The 11,301-nt window shown below is 35.4% G+C and overlaps 1 protein-coding gene across 6 annotated transcripts in view; it reads right to left on the minus strand.

Moving 5' to 3' along the window:
* The window catches only part of LOC109830727, a 48,519-nt gene extending 37,956 nt beyond the window's left edge, over positions 1–10,563 (minus strand). For 3 of the 6 annotated variants that reach the window (XM_020398091.1, XM_020398088.1, XM_020398090.1), the window contains exons 1-5: positions 10,367–10,561; positions 9,477–9,624; positions 9,292–9,369; positions 4,204–4,253; positions 4,053–4,106 (exon numbers count right to left, since the gene is read on the minus strand). In XM_020398091.1, coding sequence (XP_020253680.1) covers positions 4,053–4,106; positions 4,204–4,253; positions 9,292–9,369; positions 9,477–9,545 — 251 coding nt within the window. In that variant the 5' untranslated portion in view covers positions 9,546–9,624; positions 10,367–10,561. Of the gene's footprint in view, positions 1–4,052; positions 4,107–4,203; positions 4,254–9,291; positions 9,370–9,476; positions 9,625–9,931; positions 10,088–10,366 lie in introns of those variants that run through there. The other 3 variants (XM_020398092.1, XM_020398093.1, XM_020398089.1) reach the window with 3 other exon arrangements.

Consider the following 11,301-nt stretch of genomic DNA (forward strand, 5'->3'; position numbering starts at 1 on the left):
CACCTCCTCCAGTAACCGCCGCCACCCTCCTCCTCCTTCCTCGATCAACCGCCTCTCTTCCATAAGTCGCCGCCCTCCAACCACTCCCCTTTCCCACAACCGCCGACTCCAAACTCCTCTCTCCGGCTCTCTTCTCCTCCGCCCACCAGCGTCGCCCCCTCCTCTGTTCTTTCCCCCACTTCCGAACAACAACCCACACCCAACTTTTCTTTATTCTCCCCGCCGACTACCAGTCCACCGCCTCCTCCCTTACTCCAGCGACGAAGCAACTATGCTCTTTTCCTCCCAGCCTGCAGCCGTGTCTCAACAACAGCGCCTCCCTACTCCCTATCAACAACAGCGCCTCCACCCCCTGTTTCCCATCCTCAGGCAACTCCACCACATCATCTCTTTTGACGAGCAGCCCCGACAGGCAGCCCCATCAACGCATCGTCGTCGTTCAGTCGATGTCGTCGCCTGCCCCGTTAGTTTTCTGATGCATCATTTATCTTCCGAATTATTTTTCTGTTAATTTCATTTTGTTAGTTAATTGCATGAGTATATCACCTCTGAACTCTTATCTTATATTCACTGCTTAGATTATAATTATGAGTTGAGACTAACTGATTGTAGAGCTTGCGCAATGATAATGAATATTGCGATTATATTGTTTGAGATTGGAACTGTTCATGATTGTTGATGCAAATCTTGTTTAAATCCATCTGTCACCGATTATATTGTTTGAGATTGGAACTGTTCATGATTGTTGATGCAAATCTTGTTTAAATCCATCTGTCACATTAATTATTTTTAAATTAATTTCCTGTTCATGATTGTTGATGCAAATCTTGTTTAAATCCATCTGTCACATTAATTATTTTTAAATTAATTTCCTGTCGAATATCATGAATTTTGGCGAAACAATGTGTTGTTTGATTTAGATCGTTGATTCTGATAGACCCACTGTCCCGTTCCGTATCACTAGGTCTTCAGTTAAGCCCTGTATAATTCATTTCCCAGTATTATTTTAGTTACCTTATTTAGATCGTGCTAAAAAATTTTCTAATTATTTTAATTAGAAATATTTTTGGAATAATACCACAATACTAAATCTTTCTTTCATTTAACTACCTAATATTAATTATCAAATTAATATTACTAAATACAATTTATCAATTTAAACTACTAAATCTTTCTTTCATTTAACTACCTAATTTAGATCTGTTCACAATTGTGAAAATTTAATTTAAATTTTTTAAATAATTCTGAAATTATTATGCAAATAAATTAGTTACTAAATATACAAATTTTAGTTTGAATTTTTTATTTTTATATAGTTGGAAATCTTTATTTTCATAATTTCCAAATTTATATTTGGATTTTATTTCATTTTTCTTGAGTTGTGATACTAATTAAATGGTCGTCAACATCTATTATAAAAACTTATATTTAGATCTAAAATTCTTTTATCTGACATATATAAATGAAGAAACTTGGATACTAATCATGAAAATAAAGACACAAAATCATAACTTGCATTATATAATGAAATCGAAATTTGAGGAGTTAATATTTGTTATTACACAAATGTTGTTGATTTGTGATATTATGCCGAAAAGAAATTTGGCATATAATTTAATTTCCATATAAATTTAAACTTCAAAAAAAAAGTGGGAAATAAAAAATTAAAGACATGCAAAGTATCTTGAATATAATAATAATAATATCCAAAACATCTTGAATATAATAATACTGGGAAATGAATTATACAGACATGGTGCACATGCTCTGTGACAGTGCTACCTTACACCTAAGTTTAGTGGCCAGAGGTCCTCTTTTCCTACTTAATGAGTCTTCCAATGTATAGAAACAAACATTTATTACCTATATATGAACCCTCAGATCATGTTGCCACCTGTGAAGCACGCAGGATGCAGGGCAAGGGTAATACAAGATACAGACACGGTGATATAGCATTTTGAAAAGTTAAGAGTATTGGTGTGGCCTGGATACATAAGAAATATATCATTGATAGTCACACAAGCACGCACACATGACACACCGATAAATATACAATAAAACATGAGTATGATATAGTAATTCATAAACTTTAGGATACCAATACACCGTGGATACATCAACAATAAAATTACACTTGATGTTTATTATCTACAAGACAAGGTTAAAAGACTAATATCTCCAGTACAATCAAAGTTTTCAAGTTATCTAAATTAACAAGGAGTGTTCAGATCCTTACCAAGACTTTTTTTTATTAAACAATAAAATATACAAGTGCAATTTATCAGGAAACTCAAAGAATTATGACTCCATGAACCTTGTGTATATTTGTCTCAGATGTGCCAATGACATGCCATTGATACATCAAGGATACAATCCAAATCTGTGTCAAAAGGAATATCTGGCACCAGCAAGTAGCGGGGTAATCCAAGTATCAGATACATATCGGATGTAGGTATATCCTTCATTGAAATAAATGTGCAATATAGGCCATCATTCTTTGAACGCACCAATTCAACAAAAGTCAAAAGCATTATTTCCATCAACCTTTTCCCCAGACTGTTTATGCCATTGCCTACCTATATTATTGCTAGTTATTAGTTTCATCCTCCAATACAATTATTCACCTTCTTTGATTGTTGTGGAAACTACTTCAATGTTGTAGACTGCAGACGCGTATGAATTTAGACATATATCTGTTCTCTATATGTACAAACACATGTCTTTCTGTGTGCATGCTTGTGATTGAAAGTCAAACTCTGTGGACTAGTTAGCACAAGTAGCGACATTAATAAGAACTTCATTGACATGATATAGTGAAAGATACACATTCATCCAACATGGAGACTTGTATCTTGCAATGTTATATGAGTTCAAGAGAAAATATTAGGTACTACTCTAACTTTCAGTTGTACTTTTTTGAAGTTCAAGCAGTTCAATAAAGTATTGGCAAACAAAGAACTCAAGTTACATGAATAAGATTGGATAGACTTTTATCTTTATCTAACAAAAAGAACAACTTCTCAAACTTTTTGGGTCGACAACATGAATAGTTCCCCCCATTAAGCTTGGTTGAAATAGCAACTCACATATCCTTTTAATTACTCCATCCGTATTATCAGGCCCACCTCTGGCCCTACTAGATCCAATAATTATCATCCTACCTTCTACTTAGTGCACTTATTGGCCTCACATTGCACACCATCTCAGTTGATCTCCCTCATTTTGTCCTCAATGGAAGCTACATCTAAAGTTCTTAGAAAGCATGCATTATTTAATCTTTTTAGCATCGCCACTCACTCATCTCTACGTTCTCAATCTTTAGACAAGGAAATTTAAAATATAGTAAGATGGCTCTTGAATGTAAACAATAAGAAAAGGTTTAAGCAAACAACAATTTTAGGGATCAATTCTGGTACGAGTTTCTTTTTAGCTCTTAAAAGCAAAAAGTTCTAACATAAACTTGAGGAAAAAAAGAATCAACTCTCTCTACAAAGTTAAAGCAGTCCGGCATGAACAGACATGCAGATGCAGGCATTGTAATCAGTCTCATATATGTACAGTCAAATTCAATATGGAGATGCTGTGACTGTCTTTTTATCATCACGAAGGCAGAACTTTAACCAAGGTAGCAAATATACTATTTGTTTGAAGACCTGTTACAAAACAACAATAATTCTCTATAAATCTCATAATACTTCTGCAATGATTTCTAGAGCTTTTTAATGTCAGGTGATAATTCTCTATAAATCTCCACCTTTTTCTTCTAGATCCTTAATCTTAGAAGAATTTTGAAGGATACTAAGGAAAATTTTTCTACTTCTCGACTGGCACAAGAAATTGGATGTCTGTAGTCAGAAAGAGAGGCTCATAAATTCCGGAGAGCCTTTTAGATTACAAATTTGTCCTTCAAACCCAACCACATAGATGAGAAAGGTGACAATAAGGAGGGTGATGAGTAGTGACATATTGGTGATAATGGTAAGCATGAATGGTTGACATTCACTAACTTGAAGATGTAATAGCATATTGTTAGACCAGATTTTCATCCATACCTGCTTGGTTGACCTTCAAGACTAACTTTTACATCATCATGAAGGCTTGCCACTCTGAAAGAAGAAAAATGAATAATTTCTTTACTTCTCTTTTCCAAGGCATTACAACAGACTGTCTAGTGATGAAACTTAAGAAGTTTAAAGCACTTTCATGGATGAAAGCCGGAGGAGAATCTTCCGTAATAAAGAATATCCAGGTACCTGAAAGAAAGAAGAAAGGGACAGAAAGCAAAGCCAATGAGACGGGAAAAAAATTCAATATCCCAGTAACATCTATCAACCTATATCAGAAAAACATACACATAATCATGGATTAACAGTGGTCAAAAAAGATATTATTTAAAAAGATAAGTTCGCTTTCCTTTTCCTAGGTAATTACTTTAACATATAAGTAGATCAATGCTATATGGATTATGGAATATAACAAAATCTTCGAACTTTAAGAAGTTGTACTTTTCTTAACTTATACACTTTAAGCTAATGGGTAGAACTTTTGCCTTGTAAATTCATTTCTGCATAAGCAGTCCTCCATAAGAAAATGAAATCATTATAAATCCTTCTGCAGAGTTGCCTTTATGTCCACGCAGTGATCAAACCATTCTCCTGTTGTTAATATGAACATATATGACCAATCTGAATAATGCATATATTTTATCCTTAGCATGAAGAATGTAACAGTATGTCAGCTCCTTCAGAAGCATAAGAATGGAGCAGCATGTCAGCTCCTTCAGAAGCATCCATCTCATAATCTTATCTCAACCTTCAGTCATAAAATTCCTGATATAAGTTCCATATACACACTAGTAAAATAATGAATAATATCTATCTCTGGGAAGCAAACAACACAGATCCCTCTTGCAGAAACCTCGAGCTAATCCACTGTCATAGTCAAAAGGTTTATGAAACTAATTCCAAACCAAAAAAATGCTGGATGTCGAAGTGGGCTCCAATAAGGAGTTTCAAGAATAAAATCTAAATATAACTAGTTCCAAATGCCAAAAAAATATAGTGGAATTGATGGATATTTTCATCTTATACCAATGCTGCATAAAAGCTGAATGTTGGATTCACAAGCAAAAAAGTTTACAGCATCTTGTTTTGCTGATAATGCCATGTGTCAAGTCTCCATAAAACAAAGTCATACCAGACATAGAATCTAAGCACAGTTGCAAGCATGATCATTGATGTTACTAAGTCCGCGAGCAGCCAAAACTTCATGCAAGGAATGAATACAGATTCAAAAGGAGGAAATTAAGTGGCTAAATTTATCAAGAAGACTTAAGCAGTTTAATAAGGTGATAGGGGGCAATGTTACATTAAACGCTGGGCGCTTCTAGGCGTCGGACTTGGCGTCCAGCGCTTAGACGCCTAGGCGGGCACCTAAGTGGTTTCTGGACATTTTTTTTATTTTTTTAATTGTGATACTTATATATATAACTCAATCAAAGATGCATAAATACTAAAATACTAACACTGTTAACTAAATTGCTTAGTTTACCAATTACAATAGCTCTTTGTTTATACTTCTCAACTCAAATTATAAGTTCATCTCAACAGTGAAAAACTCATTCTCAACTCAAATTACTGTTAACTTATAAGTTACTGCCAAGTTTAAGTTTAAGTTAACAGTAAACTTAAACTTAAGTTTACTATTAACTGAAATATTGTTAACTTAAGTTTACAGTTTACTTAAACTTAAGTTTGCAGTTTACTTAAACTTAAGTTTGCAGTTTACTTAAACTTAAGTTTAGTGTTAAAAAAACTTAATATTAACTTAAACTTAAGTTTACTGTTAACTTAATTACTTAAACTTAAGTTTAACTTAAACTTAAACTTAAACTTAAGTTTACTGTTAACTTACACTTCTTAAGTTTAAGTTATTGTTGTTAACTAACTTAAATAAATATTTGAGAAGTACTCTTTACATTGTTAGTAGTTACAGAGATCGGGGGAGCTCGGAGATCGAAGACGAGGTGGGAGAGCTTCAACTAACTTCTAGTGCTTAGAGATCGAAGACAAGCTCGGAGATCGAAGATCAGGGGAGCTCAGAGATCGAAGGTGAGCTCGAAGATAGAAGACGAGCTCAGAGATCGAAGATGAGATCGAAGACGAACTTCGAGAGGATGCTTCGACAGAGGTGACTTCGATGGGGCTTCGACGAGGTCAGGGGAGCTTCGACTGGGCTTCGACAAGGTCAGGGGAGCTTCGACTGGGCTTCGACAAGGTCAGGGGAGCTTCGACGAAGAACAGAACTTCGGAAGCGAGCAAAGTTTGTGGCGGCGTCAGGAGTGAGAAAGATAATTAGGGTTACTATTGTTTAGTTTGGATTTGGGTTTGGGTTTGGGTTTGTTTATTTCAGCCCGCATTTGCTTTTTTTCGGAAATTCTTGGGCGGGCCATTTAAGCGGCCCGCTTAACTCTAGGCGGCCGCGTAGGCGCTCCCAGCGTCTTGGGCACCGCCTCCGCCTAGGCGGGCGCCTAGGCGGCCGCCTAGGCGGCCGCCCAGGACGTTTTTTAAAACACTGATAGGGGGAGATGGACCAGGGATAGGAAAGATGAAGAGTTGAGCCCAAACAAGAAGAAGTCTTGTTAGGAGCTGAATTCATCTATCTATCCTTTCCAGATCCTCACTCAATTAAGGGAGCTCAGGTTTAGGCAGCCAATGTGCTTAAGTAGTTTAATTCCCAAAATAATGCACCAACATGATGTCAGCAATAGATTTGAGCTAGAGTGACAAAATAGAACTAGAGACCAGTTAAACTAAAATCAAAATTATTTTAGTGCACATAGCAAAGCCATCATCTGTCTATCCTATAAGCTTGGTGGTGGAGAAAACCAATCAATAGATTGTGGCAAGTGAAACTCAAACACAACAGTGTAAATATCTGAAACACCGAGTCGTCATCTTTGATCAGATGAGCATTCTTAATAAGGTGATATCATCGTTTAGTGGGATAGGGTGAGAAAGAGGATTCTAGAAAGGCCAATACATATAATGTGAACTGGAAAGTATAAAAGAACATAAAATCTTATGGTAGGCCACCCTAATCAGGAGCGTCTTCTTTGTTTATAATTCATGACATATATCAGCTGCTGATCGTCTGGAAATCCATTTGTTTGAAAATATTTTACCTAATAGTCAATTGAGAATAATAATCAACTTTCAACAACTTTAAAGCCATTCACTTTGAGATCAAATGGGTAAAGCCCCAAGGCACTTGATTTTTGGTTCTCAGATTCCAGTAACTTTAAACCTTAATACAGGACATAGTTTAACCTATTCAATGACCCAAATGTGATCCTACAAATATGGGGGAAGTTTTAACAATATATCCTATGTACATGCATCATGCATGTATGCTATATATCTAAGCTCGACTTACACACTTCATTGCAGAAGCTGTCAGTTGACATGTTCGTCATTGTAAGTACCCCAGTGACCCACTATGGTTGGGAAAACCGGGGTAATCACTCCTTGGATGGGGGTTGTGCTTTCCTACACATTTATTCTGTTTGATTTTTTGACTGGCCCAATTGGCTATGGCCTTAAGTGGGGAGGAAGATGTGTATGTGTGTTTTTGGTAGGCTAAACATGTGGAACATTTAGAAGTTAAGTTCAGTGAAATCTAGCACGTGATCAACACCCAATATCATTATCAGCAACAAGTAAATATCTATGGATTAAAATTCATGTAAGTGAATTTATTTTAACAATGAATGTAGAATTTAGTTGTGGCATTTCTCCTACGATTCAATATCTTTGTTTTGTAAAGGCATGATGTAGAGATGAAAGATGTGGGAATTGGGAAACAAAATAATAGTGGGCCATTCAAGAATTTGTGGTTGAAAACACATTAACTCCTCATTCGGGAGCGAAAGATAAAGCGTTTAGCCAAAAAGTATACACTGCAAATGATACATACATACAAAATACACAAACATAGACATGCACGCACATATACCTATATATATATATATATATAGAGAGAGAGAGAGAGAGGAGGTCTGACTAAGATTCAGTTTATAGGAGTTTGAATTCTTTCATATGAAAAGCATATTTTGAAGCATCAAAAATTAGAACTAGCGCAGTTATATATGATATATGACATGCAAATAGCTAAAACGCATATAATTTAAAGATTATTTACCCATGGATCAACTTCTTACAAGATGAATGGTGTGCCAAATAGCATGTCAAATAAAACTATCAGTTAATTACTAATCCAAAGTATTGACCTAAAAAGAAGCCCCATGAAAGCCATTCGTAATAGGGAGCTATACGGTCCATTAAACTTGCTTAATTGGCCTTATTTATGTGGTCAGTTGATAAAGAACGATTGCAGTTTGATTTAGGGAGCCCCAATGCTGTGAAGCTTAACAGATAGAAAAATGTTGCTGATCTAAATAGTGTAAACCTTGCAGATTGCAAATTTAAACGAGTTTCATTTGTTCTAGACCATACATCTTAATTATTTGTAATGAAAATGGTCCATTTTATGACCATTTGATAGACAACAAAGAAATAAGAAATGCTTGGCCTTTTGACTTCAGGCATTTTAATAATCTAAATCATGTTAGCTGAATAGAATATTGGTTTAAATTGTACAATATGTGTGCGTGTATTTAAATTGATATGATCTAACCTTAAATTTTATATTGAACTTGTTTAAGCTAGGATCCTACCGAAATTACTTGCGCCTGAATTGTGTCAAAAATGAAAAGGATACAAAAAATGAAAAGGATACGAATAGAAATAAATTTTTAAAATCCACTTATTTGGATCATGTATGTCGAATAGCCTAAAAATGGAAGAACATAATTTCAATATTTACACATAGATAAATCTAATAAGTTGAACAACTTATAAAATAGCAAGTCAAGAAAATCGTAGACTGAAGCATCAAAATTCAGACCTCTGACCTTGATTGGGTTGCACGATATTTTCCCTACTGTAGGATCCAAGCTTACATCCTAATGGTAAGATCCTATCTAACCTATACACATGGACATGGACACGCATGCATGAACACACATATAAATATAACATGAGAAAGTAAGCCTACAATTATTTCTCTTCAAGCACATATTTTTGCTAATGTGCTACATGGTAAAAGTGTGTGCGCCGCATAGTGACATAGCATACAAATGAAAACAACAATTTGAACACATAATCTGTGTGCCATTTAACATAAAGCAGATCTAAGAAAGTACTTTAATGATAAAGGTAAGTCAGTATATACATCTGAGATCAAAATGATCCCTAGTCCCTTGGGACCTAATGCTTCCTCGATCTTGTCCGACAAGTTCCTTTCCTTGTCCTGATTAGCACCAATATAACCCACCAGTTAAAATTAAATTTAAGGAGGAAAAAAAGGAAAGTATTAGTTAGGGATAATGAGGTAGCGGCATGGGCGATGTGGCAAACCGTGAGATCTGAGTAGGAAATAGTAATGGGCTTGACTGTCCGATATGCAATTGCTTGCTCGAAAGACATTTTTTTGGCTGAAGAAGAGAAAGCCCTTTGTTTTTCACCAGAAGGAGAACCCTTTTAGCTTGTGGATGGTATGCAGCAACTGCAATAAAGAAATATTAGTTGAGGGCATAAATCATAACTGATTTAAAGATACAATTTTTTTAATTGTAGATGTCATTGGCAGGCTCAATTATACAAGAAATCGCTGGTCATACATCGCTATCATGACTAAATTAATATTAAGCTGCAGATATATGAATGCTTGAAAGATCAATATTATAATCTATCACAAGATGTTGGGAATTATGGCGCACACAAACAAGCACACACATATTAAGGAAGAAACAAGCAACATAAAAATAAGTTTCATTAAGTTATACCTAAACATAAGTTTCATTAAGTTATACCCATTAATGCCATGAGCATTGATTAATGCACTGTTTCATCTTTCCACACATTAATCATGAGCTTCAAGCTTCCTCACGAAGCTTCCAACTTTCACGCGACCACCTTCAAGCTCCCACTTCAACTTATGATTTCTCTAGATTAACTAATTGACTTTGGTTTGTGAGATATGGGGAGAACCCGACAAAGATTTCAGATACAAATGATTGAAAGATAAGAGTTTTTAATTGTCAATGTCATTGGCAGGATCAATTATACAAGAAATTGATTGCCTACATCATTATCTCGAATAAATTAACATTAAAACAATTGACATAATCCAATTTCCTAATTTATCCCAAGATAGACTACTCTACTGGGGATCACTTGATGAAGAACGCAAATAACACTAGCTGGTTATTTTTGCTTTTGTTTTTACAATAAGCTGAATATATTACCATAGTACAAACAAGAGAGGTCGCCATTGGCGCTGTGTTGTGGGCCCCCAATCGATGATCTGCTCGCTTCGTCAGCAGCTGGCTGTCTAAATCTCAAATTTATCCGTCGGTGATAATTCTCACCGAAGGCCATGAATGGAGAAGAGAATGAGAGCGACACAATAAATAAAAATAAAGGTGGAAGATTTGGGGAGAGGGGTAGAGGAAGACGGTAAAAAAGATTTTAATATTAGGGTTAATTTCACAAAACTACCATCAATCTTGGTGGTATTGCATAGAAATATACAAATAAATTATTAAATAAAAACTAACATAAATTTTTTAAATTAAACAATATTGTCATTATCAATCAACTATTTAACGAAAATAAATTTTGGCTCGCGGACCAACCGCGAGCTAGCAACTCGCAAAGGGGGTTACAGTGTCTGGGCCCCACCCTGCTGTGGGGCCCAGCCCCCCTACTCCGCAGTGCGAGTTGCTGGCTCGCGGTTGAACCGCGAGCCAAAAAGCACAATTGACTATTTAAATTGTTCGCGGTTGAACCGCGAGCCAAAAAGCACAATTGACTATTTAAATTGTTGAAGTGTACATGTTACACACCACGACCTAAACGGTTTGTGACTAGGCTGACACACAGCACTTCGACAATTACTTCGACAAAATAATATGTTAAGCCTATATTTATTTCTACTTATTTTACCATTTTTTTATTGAATAGACCATTTCCGAAAAGATTTAAATTGCTAAAATAATCCAAATATTTACAAACGGTAAATTAAACTTATTACCTGATCATATATGTTTTCAATCAATCCTTCCTCATAATATGGGTGCATTTGTTTGCATGCAAGTAAAATAAGATAAGTGAGAAAGTCGCTTTCTTTTAACAATTTAGGTGTCTATTTACATGTAAGTGGTTATGAAAGTGAAATGTA

This window comes from Asparagus officinalis, chromosome 2, assembly GCF_001876935.1.
Source record: "Asparagus officinalis chromosome 2, Aspof.V1, whole genome shotgun sequence".
Classification (NCBI taxonomy): domain Eukaryota; kingdom Viridiplantae; phylum Streptophyta; class Magnoliopsida; order Asparagales; family Asparagaceae; genus Asparagus; species Asparagus officinalis.